We start from the raw sequence: 19,078 nt of genomic DNA, 5'->3' as shown, positions 1-19,078 counted from the left end.
AAGCCCTTGTCGTGGGCCACAAATTTTTTGATTTGGGAGGTAAAAAAGTATTTTCACAATTAAGAAATTTAGAAAAAATCAAGAAACCTCTTGGTCGCCTATTCTAAATTTTGTTGATTTTAGGATAAAAAAGTATTTTTACACATGTGAAAATATTATCTTACCGTCAAACTAAGCCTCAAAAATCAACAGAGAAAAGTCAAAATGGTTATTTTATTGTAATTCAAGAAACATTTCTTTCACTGTGAATTAAACTAGTAAATAACCCTAGGGTTTTAGAGTGGTAGTTAATGTGATTGTTCTTTGCCTCTAGTTTCTTTGTTTTTTCATTGCAAAGGAGTGGACCGAAGATTCCTTTGATCACATAACTTCCAATCATTTGAGCGCAAAGCCACTAGAAAACACAAGGTCGAATCTTTTAAATAAACAGTTTTCTGACATTGTCAGCCCACCAACCATGTCTTTTAAAAATAAACCAACATGTTACTTGGCATCCTACATTGAATTGTTGATACAGGCTTGTACTAATGGCCGCAGTACTTGGCATCCTACATTGAATTGTTGATACAGGCTTGTACTAATGGCCGCCGAATATAGCCCTGCCAAAAACCAATCAATGCAAAGCAAACGCTTAAGACTTAACTGAAGAACTGTGCCGTGTAAAGTGCCAACGTCCACTCCACAAGTACCAGAAACAACATCATGGCGAGCTAAGATGAGATAAAATCAACATGGCCTTTTGAGATCATCTAGAGGGTAAATGCATGCCGGATTTCCAGTAAATATTTAACATGCACCCGAGCAATACGATATATGTATCCCTGATAGAAGGGAGAGACTGTAAAATTGTCGAACATTCAATGTCTTTTCTGCTGTAAATTTATGCAGTTGACGCCGGTAATAACTGAAAACAAAGAACATTCTCCTGAAGACTAGACCGAAGTTAAACAACAAAAACGGGAATGCGCCTTTTCAAACTACTACAAAAGGTTTCAGGATAACCCGAAAGAAATACTTTTCTTCCATGAAGAGCAGTTGATGGCTTCCCAGTACAACGTTTCTATGTAATGTGAGGCGACTTTCACTCGTCAGAAGAAGCCTTTGGTGAATTCTCTGGAGTCTTCATAACTGCAGGTGCTTTATCTTTATGTGCAGTGACAGCTGCACAAAACTCTTCCACGATGGAACCATCTTTGAACTTCAGTGCGAAAGTGGAAAGGCTGTCCTTACCTTCACCGATACTATTCATGCATGCAAAAGTGATACCTCGCTTGTCCATATTTGCAAGCTTCATGTCAGGATAAAGACTTGCATTCAAAATCAACCTAAAATGACCCCTAGCTCTCATTAGAAGTCTGGCTCTTTCAGCCCCAGCAGCCGATACATTGACCTTGAGTTCTCCCTTTCCACGCTCCTTCCAGCCACCATCGAGAAATTCAAACAACACTGAATCAGCAGAGAAAACCACTCTTTCATTCTCTTCCCCTGTCTCAACTGGAACCTCCTGCATAGATGGAAAACCACTCCCCTCGGTCTTTGAGACAACAGAAGACAGTGAAGAACTTCCATTGTTAGAGAGACCAAATCCAAATGAAGGTTGTTCATTTTTCTGCCCAAACAGAGAACCAGAACCACTACCCAGTACAGAACCATCCTTAGGAACTGAACCAAAGGTGAATGTACTGGTGGAAAACCCAGTTCCAGCAAGCCCTGTGAAAGCATTTTGGCTACTTGAAAGCTGTTGGAATGAGTTCAGAGGGGCACCTTCGGTGCTTGGATAAACAATTTCATTACCATTATCCTTCTTATCTTGATTTTCTGTGTCATCACCTCCTGCATTTTCTTTCTCAGTCTCATCTTCAGCTGGTTTCTCATTATCTACCTTCAATTCAGTTGCCTCATTGACTGCACTATTAATTCCCTTGTCTTCTGAACTCTCCTTTTCAATAGCATTCTCAGCCACTGGCTCATCAGTCTTGCCCTCTGACTCCTTACTCTTCTCCTCATCTTTAGAAATTTCAGTCACTGGCTTATCTACGGCTTTTCCCTTATCTTCCACGCTCACCTTGTCCACAGCAGTCTCAGCCACTGGCTCATCAGTCTTGCCCTCTGACTCCTTACTCTTCTCCTCATCTTCAGAAATTTCAGTCACTGGCTTATCTACAGCTTTTCCCTTATCTTCCACGCTCACCTTGTCCACAGCAGTCTCAGCCACTGGCTCATCAGTCTTACATGTGGCAACTTCAGCCACAGGCTTATCAATCTCACTCTCTGACAGCTCACTCTTCTCGCCTTTACCCTTTTCAACCTCCTCACAAGTATCACTTTGGCCTTCTTCTGACACTTGCTGCCTAGCACTAACTACTTCAATCGTGGCTACAGCAGGGGCTGCAATTGGCTCAGTCGGAGGAACCAGGCGAATGCCAGCAAATGGATTGGATGACGGAGTTGAAGTGGTTTGACTGCGACGAACTTTCACAATTTTTCTTCTTGCCAGTACCTCATCACTGGCTTTCTTGAAAGTTCCAGTTTCTTGCTCGACAGAGCCATCATCATCAAGACCAGGGTTGTCTCTGGAGATCTCACTGCTAGCAGCCCTCTTCTTAGAAGAAGGAAGGGCATTTTCTGCATCCCCCATTGTTAAACAAAGCCAAAAACCTTAACCTTATGAACTGTTGTCCCCACAAGACAGAGTAAAGATGAAACCTGCATATCAACTGATTTTATCTTTCTCATCGTAGGACTATCAAATAAATACCAAAGCATACGAGCACAAAGAGTTTCTAACTTGCAGAGCAGGCTAATAATCAAAAATACACAATCGAACAATAAACTTGCAAATTCTTATGCACTCATTTTTTTCTAAGACTTCATTACTTCAACCCATTAAAAAAATTGTAGATACCACTACAGTGTATCCTTAAAGGAAGGTAACCGAGGGTTAAAATTTTAAATCATGCACATCAGAAACAACCTATGACACAACAGGACACTGCTTTTTCTCTGATTTATGCATTAACAGAGTCTCAATGATATTTTTATCCCGGAAACAAAGAACCAAGTACATAAAATGTCAGGCTCTCAATACATTGATCACTTATACCAAAGTCACATTCAGCAAAAGGCTCAAAGCCTAGCTAGCTATCTCACATCCAACTAACATGTCCACGATCAGCAAGTGAAAAATGAAATCAGGAATCACCTAAATGCATAATTGAGAGCAGCAGTAAAATTATCTGGATGGAATTGTCGTTAAATTGTTCCTCGTGTCCAAAACAATCCCATCTCAAGCTTATATCAAACATACATTTCTAGACAAGTTCATTATGATTATCACAGGCAAACATGGAGAACCAAAAGAAATATGAGGATATGCAGTAAAAAGAAAGGGAAAATGAATTTCAACTCTGACAGTCTCAACAACAAAAGAAAGGGAGGTTAAATCATTCAAAATGATCAGCTTAGAATCAGTTTGTTAAAGATGGCATTAACAGATAAAAAGAAGTGGGTAGCAAGCCAATGAGGGCAAAAGCAAGAGTCCTGCTTACAAGCCTAGAGGAGAAATAATTTGAAATAAAAACACGCCATGGGATTAAAAAATACTCTCCTCCCTACTAGTTAATTGCAAAAAAAAAAAAAAGAGCTAAAACAAAGCATTTCCAGTAAAATATCGGATTCCATTTGGAGTTAAAAAAAACCTAAACTAAAATTTCTCCATTCACTTCACGTTGGTTCAATAATCCTACTAATGAAACCAAAGGTGATAGCTAATAAAAGCTAGCAATCCAAGCTAAATCGGCGGTTTTGTCAACTGGGTCATCAACAATAAAAGTTCAAATCTTTTAGAATTCTAACAAGAGTAGAGTAGAGGATACATGCAACACATTAATAAGACAAGAAATTTTGAAAATAAAAACCAAAACACTCGCACAGGGAAACAGAGACAGAGGGAAGTGAAAAAACAAGTAGATTCGGTATGTGAAAGCAAAGGTGGAGGAGGAATATGAGACTTACGAGAGCAGGAGCAGGAGCAGGAGCAAAACCCTAGCAGAGGAGATCCAAAGATGAAAAGGGTTTCTGATGTTTTTGATATTATTTGGGGAGATGTATGCTATGGAATGGATTATAGAAGAGTGTGAGAAATAAAAGAAAGGCTTTATTACAACTTACAACTTTCAAGTGCCCGTAGTGTATATATATATATATATATATATTATTTTCTTTTTCTCATGGTTGCTTTTATGGAATTTGTGGAGCTAAATGATTTACACGTGTATAGTTTCATTTCAGAATGTTCCCAAAATCATATGAGTTATTATTTTTTAATTTGATGTCAAATATGAGCTTATGACCATTGCCAAGTATGTTTTAAATTATTTTTATTTAAAAAAATATAATTATGCTTTTTAAAATAATATTTTTATATAATTTTAATATACTAATGTTTCATTTAAAAAAATAAAAAACATCTTGTATAACAATACTAAATAAAAAAGTTATTATTTGATATTATAATAGCGATTGCTTTTCAAAGTGTTTTTTATTTTAAAATTCATTAAAATAATATTTTTTTATTTTTAAAATTTTATTTTTGACATCAATGTATCAAAACAATTTAAAAATATTAAAAAATTATTTTTAAAAAAATCAAATTTTAACAAAAACACAGCCTACCGCATTGCAAAACACAATATAAAACTTATTGAAGTAATCAATTTGGCATCATGGGATGAACGAGGTCTCTTCTCTTTTAACCCACAACATAGCATGGTCTTGTTTTCTTATGGTATGGTACATGGAGAGGCCAATCTTTCTTTGTTCGGATATATATAATGGATTACTCACAATTTCATAAGATTATTGAAGTGAATGGCAGCCTACTGTTTGTTAGATGTCTACGGAGCAAGGTTGTCAAAAAAAAAATTTTAACACGACACGGATTATATAATATAAACTCGAATCGTAAAATTATAAGTAAAATATTTTAACTAATTATATATTAACAATTTTAATCAAGTAGTAATTAACAGTATAACACAATTAAAATAAAAATAAATAGATAATAGAAAAGTCCAAACACCTTTATTTTATTCACATTAATTCCTCTACTTCTTAGACAAATCAATCCACTTATTTCGTCATTTACAATAAACGAGTCCCTTCAAATTTTGATAGATCATTTAACATTAATTACTCCAAGGGTCAAGCATGTTAATTTACAACTTTTATTCTATATATTTGCCAGCTAAAACGGAGTAATATATCAATTGATATGTTAATAGTTTACGTAAGAAATTGTGAAGAATGAATAGGTATTTTAATTTTACAGAAATAAAATCCACAAATAACTTGTATCGTTAAAAAAATTATAATAATTATAGTCAAAATCAAGCCCTTGATTATCAAATTGCACAAGTTTTGCAAGATATAAATTTAAAACAATGAAAATATTAAGGTATAGATTACCAGAATGCACAATTTTATATTTTTTTCAAACTCGTAAAATCAGTCCAATTTTACTGAGTTTGAACAAGTTTAACCGATTTTACTAGTTTTTGAATTTTAATTCGATTTGACACATTAAATACATGTTGACTCGTAAAATCATAAGATCGTCAACTCATTTTTTTTACAACATTGCTACAGAGAGAGACACGGTGGAGTTTTATGAAAATTATCAAATTAAAATTCTTTCTTCAGCATAAGAAAAGGAAATTTCATGATCAAAACATCTATTAAATTGGAGAGGTGAGAGGGCAATCATGCCTATTTCTCCAGTTTTATATAGAATTTGAACATGCAAATGTACCAAATAATTATTTATTTCTTTCATGAAGGTTTAAATTTGAGAAAATAAAAGAGATTAAACTAATGGCTAATATATGATTAAAACATAATAACCGAACCGACAAGGTTGCATTTATAGAGAGAGAATATGGAGAAACAATCATGAACTTTTTATATGAATTTCAAATAATAAAGTAGGATACTCACCAAGTAAAATAAATGTGAGGCGGGAGCGAGCACTTAAAGTCTTGATTCACACACAAACTAATCTCAGAAAATACTTTTTTATATTTAAAAAAATAGAAAGATAAGATAAGATAAGATACTCACACACATCTATGCATATATAAACATTATAATTTGAAGCTTGATTGATATTGTTATAATAGTTATTTTTAAAAGTTGAAAATATATAGAAATAATTTTTTATTTTTTAAAATTTATTTTTTATATTAATACATCAAAACAATTTAAAAACACTAAAAAAAATTAATATGAAACAAATAAAAAATAAAATAAAATTATTTTTATAAAAAGTTTTTAAAACACAAAAATAAATGTACTCTTAGAACAACTTTATCTTTATTGACATTTAAACAACATTAATTCCCATTTTAAACCCAAGCAATCCTTTCATTGCCTTCCATAATCTAAAGATAAAATGATTTATGTATATAAAAGAAAATCAAATTAAATTTTCTTATATTCTATAAATAGTAAAATATAGATCTGATAAATTTTAAATGATTGGTATCTCTTTTTTTATATATAAAAAAAGGGAGTATTTTTCATATAAAAAGTGTGTTTTTATTACATACAAAATAGAGTGAATATATATTAAATTAATTAAATAAAGGTAAACATGAAGCATTAAATCTATAATATCCAAGAAATTATTTATGTTCAACCATTATCATAGCATTAAATTCAACCACACAAATGTATAATCTTAGTAATCATGCATGGCTTAGAACCTTACTATTTTGTCCTTAATTTTCATCATAAATACAGATTAGTTATAAAGCTACCTTTTTACTATAGAATGTGTCCATGCTAAGATTTGATTTTAAATTTATATTCTTGGTTATAATGTTTTAGGATTTGACTTTAGTTAGATTTCTCTCGAATCTTAGAGAAATCCTAGAATACTCGCATAGTAGTCATTACTTTATACCAGGAAGATATAAACAAGGAAAGAGAGAATTAAAAAAAAAATTGTTTTTAAACCTAAATATGAAGATATTTTATTACTTTTGATGGGTTTTTTTTTTTCAGTCTTGTATTTGTCTCTCGAAGCAACTATTGACAGTCCTAAAATAGCATTATTTTTCATCTTCGTTCTTTTTTAATACACTAAATTTCCATCGGATCAAGAAACACATTTACCATATTGCTAATTGCTTCAAGAGTCGATTAGGCACACAGCATTGGTCTACAACCTCATCGTTCCCATAACCAGCTAGCTATAGACGAGTTTCGACGACTCCAACCCACAAATCCTAGTTATTCTCTGGCCCAGCAAATTATGGACTTTTGCAGGCTGAGGTAGCTTTCTCTCTCGACAAAGCTTGGGGAGGGAGCGTTGGAGCACCTTCCACCTGGGTATTAAGATTTCAGGGAACGCCGCCTCGCAGCCATTGATCAAGAGCAGGATTTGTCAACGCATCTCCGTATCTCAGAATCGTTACATAGCAATTCCCGGCATCACTAATAGAGTGCCAATGACACTCGAAGGCGCATGCACAGGACCAGTTACGGGAGAAGAAAATGAGTCATATTTACCGATGCGTACATGGCGAATTACACATGTAAGAGAACGCATAGAAAAGGAATGCCATGGGATTTCAAATAACTAAATTTAATAGGCAAAAGAGAGTTAGATGGGCCACTCTCTAAATTCAAATTTCTAGTTTCGAAACAGGCAATAAACTTTAGGAATATGGACTCGGAATATGCTAAAACATCAACTGTAATAGGAACTAGGATCCTTTAAACGGCATGCTCCATGACATAAATTCAAAGCGCTACGGAGCCACACCACCTCTGGAAAGAGAGCAGATCCCTATAGTAACCTCTTTCTAGCATCCCGCAGGCAACCTGAGTTCACCCAAGAAATATAAACAATAAACGGGCGGAAACACCATTTGAAGTAGGTTTTTACTACATTGAGAAAAACAGCCATTTTACATTTAACCGAAATCAACTGCTATTTATCCGTGTACTGCTGGTAAATTAACTATGTAATCAACGTTAACCATACTCAAAATAAATAAAAAAACACCATCCACGTTTGAAATTCCCTGTAAAAAAATCATCATCAATCCTAGCCATGCATTCGCCCAAATTCATTTGCATATGGAAAATCATACAAAAAATATAATCAACTTGAATGATGTTTAAGTGCCCTATCCAAAACATAATTCGTTAAAGGTCACAACCTAATGGTACACAAAATTCCATTTATGTATTTGTGGTGAGAACTTTCTGCTAGATCCCACTTCTAGTGGAGTTTCTTCAATACTTTGCACCAAACCACACGGTGGTTGCGTTCACCAGTACTCTGTTCAAACTTGTTCATCTTTATATTCAAAACCTATCCATTATATCTAAGCATGCTTTTCTCACCTTATCGGGGACTAATACAGCTGGATCGATTGTCTTGAAAGCAGGACCTAGTGGTGTGGTGTAAGCACTGCAAACAAAAAGGATAGAGTAAGGACCAAGATGTCATACACCACTCACCCACTCAAATTGCAAATGGCGCCACTTTAAGGGGAAAATAAAAAAACCTCCCGTTCAAAACATAGACAAAACAATTCAAAATTTTCCAGAAGAAAAGATGCCAAAATGCAAGAACGTATTTTAACATATAAATATAACAGCTCACATATAAATATAACAGCACACGGAGACAACCAGAAGTGGATGATAGCTGCATAAATCCAACACTTCAATTCTAACAATTATGGTATTAAGTCGCCTAACACTGCTAGAGATCCATTAAGTTGTAAATCAATGTAAGAGGTCAGAAGAATTGGTTTGAACCTCAACTATATGATAGATGCAAATGTATATAAAGAGAAACAGCCAGACCTTGTAAGACTGAGATGATGTCATCAGTTAGACAACTAGCACAACCTAATCCTGACTAGACCTAAACTTTGAGTCAGCAATTGATGAGCCGATAAAAAATTGTGCTGGCAGAGCACATTAAAGAAAAATGAATTTTTTCCCCATAGTTGTGGTAGTGGTAGAGAAAAATAACATGTGAAATTGGGAGTTAGAGATGACATTCCAGAATCAATTAATCACCAGAGACAAAATTTGGATTTTCACACTGCCCCAACCAATTTGCTTTTAGGCTGACGGGGTTCCTTCATTATTCGTACCCCACTCTTCCTCAGGCTCGTTTCCATTAACGAGTACAGCACCATCCGTGGACTCTGCATCCACCACAACTGCTTCCTCTTGGCTCCCTTCTTCGCCATTCTGTTCATCTCCATTCTCTTCTTCGGCCTGTGAGAAATAGAATAAATACATGTAAAAACAAAAAGTCACAAACTGAAAAGCAGAATAGTCACCAATGCATTCATTTAGTGCAGCTCTCCAAATAATAAGGAAAATCAGGAAATTTATAGACTACTTGAGCATTGAACAAGTAATCTCATAACACAAGCAATCTTTTGTGAGATTAAAGTAGGCTACATGCATGCCATCGATCATTTAGGAGGAAGATTTCTCAAGAGAGGAAATACAAATGCACATCTCATAACACACATCACCCTACTAAATGAACTTTAAATAAATGGAACAAAGAAAGGCAGCTGAAGTGTAAAAGGATTTAAAACCCTACTGACAAAATACCTCATGATCAAAGTCTCCATTTTCAAGAGGTTCCTCCTCTTCTATTTGCATGTTTCTGAAAGCCTCCACAAGGGTGATGTGAGGTTTATCAGCATGTGTTTGGTAGTCCTCTGCAGGAGGATACACGCCCCTACAGAAGCAATATCAGAGCCATTAATATGCTATTTATCAGAAAATTCAAAAATTCACATTAAAATTCTGAGTTATGCTGTAAGCCTTGGGATAATGGTTAACTGAAAACTAGACATACTGGATCTCCATATTGGAAGCTAGATCCAGAGAAATTAATTTTGAAAGAGAGATTCTTTTTCTTCTTAACTTATCAGCTATCCATTGAAACCAGTGTAAAATTACATTCCATTCAAGGACAGTGCCAGCCATATGTGAATTTGTGGAGAGTGTACACAAGTGCTCTTCAAAAGTACCTTGTTTCTGCAGCTCTAGATTCAACAGATAACGCAATTTGCCAATCATCAAACATATTTGGATATTCTTCAGGATCAGCCAGAGATTCAGCAGCTTTTGGATTAACCTATAAAACAACACAAACTAGGACCATAAGACTCATGCTATGTGTGGACAAAACAATATCTACAGACCTATTACTTAAATTTAATTTAAGAAAAAAAACATTCCTTTAGAAATTTTAAATAGGATAACAAGGAATATATATCAATAATAATAGATTAATATATATTAATTTTTTAACTGGTAATTGGAGTTCTTTGTATTACAGAGCCTAGTGATGGGGAGAAAGCATTGCTCAGGGAAAAGAAAAAAAATAAATTTAGCTTTATCACAATTTATTCCAGCCCTAGAATTACAGTATAATGTCACTTGAAGTAACAGTATACTTTCTTTTAAACTGAATCTAATTTGCTTGAAGCTTATTGATGATGTAAATCAATCAAAGCACCCCTCAACAGGATGTAAGATATTGAATTCACATAATTGGATACATGTAGAAAACGAGAATAGGAGGATCATAGCAGAAGAGCCAGAGACCCAAGAGATTCTAAGTGAAACAAAAACACAAGAATTGACAGGATACCTTGTTCAGGTCTTTCCTCCAAAGCGCCACAATCTCTGAAACCTTGCTGGGAAGATAAGATCGTGCCATCAAAGCAGCCTCAGGTATCCGATTGCTGCAAGAATAATGCTTCAATGTCTAAAATCAAAAGAACCACTGTTCTCATCTTAAGTAGTTGAGAAAATTACCGTTCCACCAACAGCTGGAGGCAGTCTTCAACTTTGCCCAACATGAATAAACAAAGGAATGCAACATTAATCTTCCCCTGTTCTATTGCCAGGGATCCAAGCTTTGATATCCCTTCAGCATCTCCTAAGGAAGAATACAGCAGCAGCAAACCACTCAAGTCTGTTGCGTGCTTCATGCATTCCTCAGCCATTTCCAACTGCAGTAGCAACTCAAAATAAGAGATATAAGAGTAGACTAGTAACCAGAAAAGCTTCCTGAAATGTGACAGGAACCATAAGCAACAATGTGAAAACTCAAAGTTCATATAGGTATGAACTTCATCTAAAATCCAACAGAAGTTTGCTCATTTAGTCTATAGGATTGTTAAATCAAACTATTTCTTCTAACTGCCCCGGCCTCAAGCAAAAAAATGCATACAAACAATATTATTATTGTAAGCAGCTATCTCCAAGACCCCAGAACCTTTCTCAGTTAAGTGAGATAATAATTCTGCATTCTGTTTTCCACCTCAGCATATATGATGTCCAGGACACATAGGATAAGCATGTAGAATTTTAGTTTACTGCAGTGAAGGCCATAAGTATATCAGACCATAATTATACCTTTCCATTGGACATAGCTAACTCTCCCAACTGTTTCCATTTTGACTCACTCTGCACTTCAATGGCAATTTCCTGTAAAAGAAAGGCATGCCTATTCAGAGCAGACACAAGGTTGTCGTTTTATCCAAAGGAGATGGCGACTTAAGAAAAAAGCTTCCATGACTGCTTGTATAGACTAACCAAAAATAACATCAACTAGCCTCACCTTTGCAACCTCTAATCTACCAAGCTGTATAGCTAGCTCAAATCTATAATCAGGGTCAGTAGCTACTTCCAGAGCATCCTCTATCATACCTCGTGATTCCAAGAAATGTGCCACACTAGCAATCAAAGTTGATATTCCATCAGAAAACAAGAGCTTCAATACCCATACTTCATAGTTTAACCAACAAGAAGCAAAGCACATGGTGGGAATTATGAAGTTCTATGAAACGTTTACAAAGGGAAAGGTAAGGCGAAAATGAAGAGCCAGCCCTGTAACCACATAACAAACTCTCAAATTTGAAATTGCAAGAACATTCAAAACACAAACACAACATCTGGATGCTTTATACTAAGAATAAAAAAGGACCACAAATCATGATGACAAAGAAATGGTTTTATTAAAAATAAAAAACAAAAAACAGTGCTAATGTAGCAAAAGTTTCAAGAAATCTGTCACACGTGAAATTAATATTTCTACAGCAAAAGGTAGGGAATCTTTAAGTCAAAATAGCCAATAAAAACAAAATATAACATAGATTATCATAAATATGAAGAAATTAAAAAGAATCTCCTAGCAATATCAAAGCAACTAATTCTATTTTGTTATAATTTGACAAGCATGAGGCAATAATGATGTTGAACACCCAAAAATAACAATATTTCAAAGTAGCCAACTGTCAAATCACTCATTTTCTGGAAAACAAATATAATTATCCATTTGCCAAAATCTAAGAACTAGCAAATGTGAGTACCTATTATGATGTTCTTTAGGAATTGAAGGTAAGAGTTCACTGGCCCTCTCCAGATCTCCCCGCATCACCAGAGTCTTGTACTCAATTAAGCTAAGAAGTAAAGTGTACCCCGTGACACTGCTCGAGGACAGAAGAAGAAAACACGAAAGAGAGATTAAAAGCAAAATAATATAAATTCCAAAAACAGATAAAGAAAAACCACCTACTTGAATTCTTTGTCTATCAAATACACCCGACTTTGACTAGCAAGGTACCCAAGCAAGTACATGGGGTGGTCCAAATGATACATGGTGGTCACCTAAAACAATTTTGTTAGCTATAAATACAGCAACTTAAAATCCAAGGAAAGGAGTCGTATTTGAATGTATCAAGTCAGCAAGCACAAGGATGCAAGGTACCTCGCCTCCAACACAGTAATTGAGCCTCCAGGAGGAGTTATTGTATATGAAACAATCCCCAACCCATAAGCCAGTTCTGACACGTTCATTGGTTTCATGGAGAAGCTCAAATGCATCCTCAACACCTTGTTCATCCACAGGTTTTCCACTATCTAAATAAGATGAAACTATGTCACGCTGCAAAATTAAACAAACATCATTTAAAATTCATTAATGCAGGCATAATGAAGACAGCAAGTGAATACATAAACAAATCAAGAGATCAATAGGGAGACTCACATTGTATTTGAGGATGTAGAATGATGCATCACTAGCAATGGCCACTAAATCTCCACTATCAGCCCAATAGAGATTCTGATATATTCAAGATCAGTATTAACATTTACTACACAAGGAACTTGGAATAGAAATGTGTTGTCTGGAAAAATTGTCAAGACAACAACAAAACCCATGATACTTACTTTCACAGTAACATCAATTCTCCTAATCAACCTGCATTCAGCCCAGTCATAGAAACAAATAAAATCATTTGAGCACATGGCCAACAGGGTTCCTCCATAAATACGCTCAGCTGAAAAGGTTGGCCGGACACTCTTCTTTTCCTGAAAGAAATCACCATCATTTAACCCCATATTTCACATACAATAGTTAAGATGTTAACACAACAGCTAGAACAACGAATGTTGAGAAACCTAAACAATTCTGTTATCATCCAGGAATTATAAGCCAAAGCATGATTACACAAGTCACAAGATGAAAGCATGCACATTACTAGTGACTCTGAGATAAATGTTAAACAATTTTCCTAAAATTAGCAAGGCATGTTACATTTGTTTTCTCTGCCCCAACCAACTTGAGAAAATGCCCACTTCTCCAGAACAATACAATTAACCAAATAGCAAGTATAAGATAAGCTAAGAAGGAGTACAGACCTGGAAATTTTTGCTGAAAATCTTAATCTTTGATGTACTTTCTCTAACAGCATATTCACCATCCGAAGACCAAACAAATTCAAGTGCAGAACCAAATGATCTGTTTCTCCATGCTAAAGCTGTATATATGATGTACTCACCATCTCCACAAACAACAACAAACCTCCCATTGGGATTGTGTTTTAAACTCTGTAAAATAAGTGCAGCAGAAAAAATAAGTCACCCATGCACCACACATGGACATTCCAAGATAGATTACAAGAACAAATCAGTAGATATTTTCCTTGGCCTTCTCCCAACACATTTAATGTTATATCTATGTATGTTACAAGCTGCTTTTCCAACTTGATAAATAGTCCATAATGCAACTATGCACATACATGTTACAAGGACTGCTCCCACAAATAAAGTTGGAAAAGAGAAATGGATGCAAGGGACGAGAAAATACAGAACAGTAATTTGTCTCTGATGCATCTAAATCAAGTTTAAGAGACATTTTACAGACTTTAATTCCTACAGGGAAAAAACAGCAATCTGCTCTGGGCTGCTACATCAGTTGAATTTTCTTAACCAACAAGTAATTGTAAATCTTAGAAAAAGATGTCAGTCTAAAATAAGTTATGTTAACCTCACTGGGATGCATGAGGAAATTTACACAGTTTCAAACAAGAAAAAGAAATCATGAAATGTGACAAGAGTTGCCAACTCACTTGGGGGTAAAGATCACATGTTCCCAACTCCTTAACAGCCAAAGGCAATCTTTCACCATCAGTCACCTAAATCATAGAGAACAAAGCCTGATGTAATGCCGAGCAAAAGAACCTTTTGGTTCAAGATTTTAAAGTAGCAATTATGAGGTGGTCTAATTGAATCCAAACCTCAAAATCTGCCCCCACACTCCTAATGTTCACAGTTTGAATTTCATTGTGCTTCGCCCATATAATCTTTCCACTATTGTCCATGCTAGCCACAGGTTCTTCTCGGCCGATCTTGACCATAATGGTTCCTTCATCATACCCAATCACAACACTGCACAAAGAAATTGATAGCCATTCTGCTTTTACTCATCATCAACAAAAACTCATTTTCTAAAGATGAGACACATACCGGCGTGAACCTTTCATGTATCCAACAGCCCAAACTCGTTCCAAGCCATAATTCAAGGTGTTCTCAAGCCTGTAAGCAATGAAACATGTCTTAAAGTCTGTAACATAAAGGCAAACAGAAATCATATAATATGTGTGTGTGTTATGTATATACACACAACAAGTTTACACCAAAGAACAATAAAGAAAAACAGAAAGCAACTATTTAGCTTAAGCTTTTCAAGATTTTGCATCTTCTAACCCTAATGAATTTAACTCCTCAAAACATCAACCTATTCCAGCCTCTACTGGGCTGCATTCACCGATAGAGACAAATCTTTCCATTTAATATCAAATTATGGCTGCAAATATGCATGTATTCATGACAATTTCCCGTACTGGTAAAATTAAAATCCTGAGGCTAGTTGACTAAACAAAAGCAGAAGGAACATAGTTTTCAGGTGCATGAAATTCTAGGAAGCCCATATTGCCTGAACAAACAAACCCATAGTCTCAGATTGGGAGATATATAAAAATTAAAAGGGAAAATAATATACAAGTGGTTCACCGAAGAGATATAATAATAAATAAATAAAAATTGTTTCACCAAATCTTTCTTGCAAAAATGCTGAAAATCCTTCTCATTGAGGTTTGCTACTTGAATCAGAATGTATGCATTCCAATTTCAATGTAGAACAGTTATACAAGTGCACATAAAAGTTACCAGAGACATACCAACATTAAGTTTATACAGCAAAATGGATTACCTGTAAGTTGTTGAATGCCATATACGAACAGTCCCATCTTCAGAACCTGTAATTATTATTGGAATTTCAGGATGAAAACATACAGCAGAGACATTGTGTGTGTGGCCTTCTAAGGTCTGGACACAGCTTTTCGTTTGATAATCCCATACCTGCTTGAAAAAATGACCCATTAAGATTCTAAATCAAGATAAATGTGTTAAACAAACACCTAAATAAACACATAAAGGACAGACCTTCGCAGTGTGATCATCAGAACCAGTGATTAAATAAGGTTTATCTCCACCTGTAAAGTAATCAACACAATTTACTCCTTTCTGGTGAGCATCCAGAGTAAAATTTGGGTCGGGAGAGCCAAGATTCCAAATCTAAAACAAAAAATACCCAATTAAAGTGAGCCAAGTGAAGCATGTAAAGCATATACAAAAATTAGCAGCAGGGAACATCCCTTGTTACCTTTATGGTGCGATCAAGGGATGCACTTGCAAAAGTGTTGGTGTCTTTAGGATTAAAAGTAACTTGCATCACATAATGGGAATGTCCCTCAAATATCTGAGTACAAGCCCATCCCTTCTCCCAGTCCCAAAGTTTTATAAGCATGTCATCAGATGATGACAACACATAGGGAAGGGTAGGATGGACGGCCACACATCTAATGTAATCTGTATGAGCCTCAAAAACTTTAATCTTATCCATTGTGTTGTAGTTGTACACACGAATATGCATGTCATCAGCTCCAGCAACAACCCACTGCTTTCGTGCTATGAACTTGGCTGACCTAACTGCAGACACATAATGTAAACTTCAGAAGACTTGATAGTTATAAAAAAGAAAAAAACATACTTCAGAGAATAGAAATAACTTTCTTCAAAGAAAAACATGCTGTAAAAATAACTTTTTACAGTGGAAGCAAATATTATCATATACCTGGCAACTCAGTGACCTCAAAAGACTTCGCCATGGTCTGGAGGAGATCAAGGATATTTATGTTAGAAGGGAAAAAATAAAAACCTCCAAGTAAATAATCAATTTTAAGAAAATTTACAGATCAAAAACAACAAAAGGAAACTTTGCCACTGATTCGTGTGTAGCAAAATAAAAATACATTTGATGACAAGCGTCTCACAAGATAGTCAGCAGCAAGTTTATTTTTCAAACTTACTTTTGTCTACAGAAATGGAAAAATAAATTGTAACACTTCCTATTGATATGGTGGACGTGTTCTATGCTTCCTCCATTCATGGTCCATAATCCAATTTGCTAAGGGGCCAAACAACTCATGACATTGCAGCTTTTCCTACCCCTAATAGTCTACTACTTCATCACTGTTCCCATCTGATAAAAACAAATTCAAATGGTAACCAGCTTCACAGGTTGACAGAAAGCATGACAAGTTTTGATCCCAATTACATGTAACTTGTTCAGTTTTTCATAAACAGGTCACCTTTCAAGGCCCAACTCATAACAGCCAGCAACTCGTATGGGAAAATATTTTTTATATTTTTTCCTCTAAAATAATTACAGAAGATGATAGAGAATTATCAGCATTCACATTAAAAACATTGATTTTGGAAGCCCATACCCACTCAAAGTTGACTAAAGTTACTGATCATGATGCTTCACTGTTCAAACATAAACATATTTTTTAAAAAGCTATCATGACCATCAACAAGAATCACCCTACTTTGAACAGTTTCTTTGTCATTGCAAATGTGAATAAACCATAATCATGAAGCAAAGCTAGTACAATTACATTCCCATACCTGTGACTGGTAGTTCCAAATACACACAGTCCCTGAATACAAACTCACTAGAATCCTGCAGAAACCCAAATCACAAATATAAAAATACATCAAGTTAAGACTAACATATCTACACATTAATTCTCTTTGCATCAAATGACTAACAAATTAAGTAAATAAAATGCAAAAAAAGAAGAATATAATTTACCATGGTTCTGTTGGATGTAGATCGACTGACTTTACTCTCTCCGATCTTTGAGCAAGTTTCCTCTGATCCAGATACAAAAACAAGAATATCACTCACACAATCATTTAAAAAGAAAAACTTCAGAAATTAAAGCTGCAAATATATAAGAATACCTTGATTTCGAGTCTGAGAGGCTGTTGATACAGAACAAAACAAACACATCAGTCCCAAAATTATATACCAGATCTCAAATTAATCCAGAAAAAACCAAATCCACGTTAATCCATTTTGTGAACAATGAAATAAGAAAAAACTCAGAATTTCAAAAAACCAAGTCAAAACGAAAACTATTCTACATTCCAGATATTCCTTCACTTTCCGAGCAACCAAACACACCTCCAAAACTTGCATTACTCTAAAAATCCAAAAATTCAAATTCCACCCGTAACTAAGACCAGATCTCAGCAAAATTCAAGACCTGAACACTCCATTTGGTCACTAAGAAATCAATGCGAGCATCGAGAACCTCCGATTCCGAGCTACCAAACAGAGCGGAACTGATTCCAATGTCCCACATTTGATTAAATCAACGGAGAAAAGTATTCAATTGTGTGATTAGACGCTATGAGTTTATACAATTAGAAGCGTAATTATATAAGAGTAACAAATCAAAGCAGATTTCAACCAGATCTAACGCGTACTCGAACTCGAAAGTGAAGGCTACAAAACGACAATACAAATTGGACGAGAATAGAAAAAAATTGAATGGAAAAAACAACGATAGATCACGAACTAACCATTTTTGCAGATCGCGAGAGCTAGAGATCCAGGTGAACGGGTTCTAAATTCAGAGAGAGAGAGAGAGAGAGAGAGAGAGAGAGAGAGGTTTTGTATAAGCGAGTCTTGTGTGTGCTGATCTGCGAGAGAGAGAGAGAGAGAGACGGGGTGTAAATTAAGGAATAGAATTACGAAAGCGCCACTGCATGGGGCAGCTATAGTATGGAGCTGTATAGTGTAAGTTACGATGCTTCCTTGATTTTAATGGTGATGATGTTGAGTTTGGACGTTGAGGATTTTAAGAGAGGTGTCCAATGCATAGTTATGACAACCGGTCTAGGACAGCCCGCTCAAGGCTCTAGCTGGAGGTTCGGTGGTTAATCTTATATTAACCCAAGCATTGTTTTCATAAAAACTTTGAAACAATGTTATCTTAAAAAAAAAAAAAAACAGGTTTTTATTAACTCAATCAAAACCAGCCACAAACTAAGAGTTTATTAAATTAACTGATCAAGTCGGGGCAAGCTTTATAACTCGGGTCCAATGGTGTGTGTTCACTTAACAGTGTGATAAGAAGCGGATAGGATGAGTGTGGTGGCTAACCCGGGGTTTTTTATTTTTGTTGTTTTAGAATTGATGTTTTATTGTTTAAAACTAGTATATTGGTTCGCATTTTGCAGCGGGTTAATATTAATTTTTTTAAAAATATAAAAATATATAATAAAAATATAGAGAATATTTTAAACGCCTTAAGTTTGATAGCTA

The 19,078-nt window shown here is 35.1% G+C and overlaps 2 protein-coding genes across 5 annotated transcripts; both read right to left on the bottom strand.

The window, feature by feature from the left end:
- Positions 1-750: 750 nt before the first annotated feature.
- On the bottom strand, positions 751-4,180 carry LOC7478386 (nuclear pore complex protein NUP50A). Of its 2 annotated transcripts, none has more exons than XM_006385414.3 (2): positions 4,015-4,180; positions 751-2,706 (listed from the first exon to the last, which is right to left on the bottom strand). In XM_006385414.3, exon 2 carries the CDS (start codon positions 2,636-2,638, stop codon positions 1,082-1,084), a length of 1,557 nt encoding a protein of 518 aa, XP_006385476.3. In that variant the 5' UTR covers positions 2,639-2,706; positions 4,015-4,180; the 3' UTR covers positions 751-1,081. The 2 variants fall into 2 exon arrangements, with proteins under 2 accessions (XP_006385476.3, XP_024453670.2); XM_024597902.2 differs by having other exon boundaries at positions 751-2,717; positions 4,015-4,165.
- Positions 4,181-7,629: 3,449 nt separating this feature from the next.
- Positions 7,630-18,478, bottom strand: LOC7483508 (coatomer subunit beta'-2). Of its 3 annotated transcripts, XM_024597464.2 has the most exons (26): positions 18,334-18,478; positions 17,710-17,730; positions 17,558-17,619; positions 17,371-17,425; positions 16,535-16,571; positions 16,064-16,389; positions 15,844-15,975; positions 15,611-15,759; positions 14,866-14,934; positions 14,637-14,787; positions 14,469-14,534; positions 13,759-13,947; positions 13,288-13,428; positions 13,106-13,180; positions 12,827-13,003; positions 12,635-12,726; positions 12,429-12,545; positions 11,678-11,792; positions 11,473-11,544; positions 10,870-11,066; positions 10,703-10,796; positions 10,077-10,183; positions 9,652-9,781; positions 9,177-9,303; positions 8,413-8,479; positions 7,630-7,884 (listed from the first exon to the last, which is right to left on the bottom strand). In XM_024597464.2, exons 1-25 carry the CDS (start codon positions 18,334-18,336, stop codon positions 8,460-8,462), a joined length of 2,724 nt encoding a protein of 907 aa, XP_024453232.2. In that variant the 5' UTR covers positions 18,337-18,478; the 3' UTR covers positions 7,630-7,884; positions 8,413-8,459. The 3 variants fall into 3 exon arrangements, with proteins under 3 accessions (XP_024453232.2, XP_024453229.2, XP_024453231.2); XM_024597461.2 differs by lacking the exon at positions 7,630-7,884 and having other exon boundaries at positions 8,091-8,479; positions 9,100-9,303; XM_024597463.2 differs by lacking the exon at positions 7,630-7,884 and having other exon boundaries at positions 8,091-8,479.
- Between the last annotated feature and the right edge of the window lie 600 nt (positions 18,479-19,078).

Source organism: Populus trichocarpa, chromosome 3, assembly GCF_000002775.5.
Source record: "Populus trichocarpa isolate Nisqually-1 chromosome 3, P.trichocarpa_v4.1, whole genome shotgun sequence".
Taxonomy (NCBI): domain Eukaryota; kingdom Viridiplantae; phylum Streptophyta; class Magnoliopsida; order Malpighiales; family Salicaceae; genus Populus; species Populus trichocarpa.
Note: the sequence above shows the minus strand (reverse complement) of the source record. Positions and strands in the feature narration are given on the sequence as shown.

Excerpts from the sequence above, each read along its gene's own strand:
- LOC7478386 (XM_006385414.3), bottom strand. The coding sequence starts at position 2,638 with ATGGGGGATGCAGAAAATGCCCTTCCTTCTTCTAAGAAGAGGGCTGCT.
- LOC7483508 (XM_024597461.2), bottom strand. Across the intron at positions 13,429-13,758 it reads TTTTCAGCAAAAATTTCCAG|GAAAAGAAGAGTGTCCGGCC; the intron begins GTCTGTACTCCT and ends GATTTCTTTCAG. Across the intron at positions 10,797-10,869 it reads CTCCAGCTGTTGGTGGAACG|CAATCGGATACCTGAGGCTG; the intron begins GTAATTTTCTCA and ends TTATTCTTGCAG.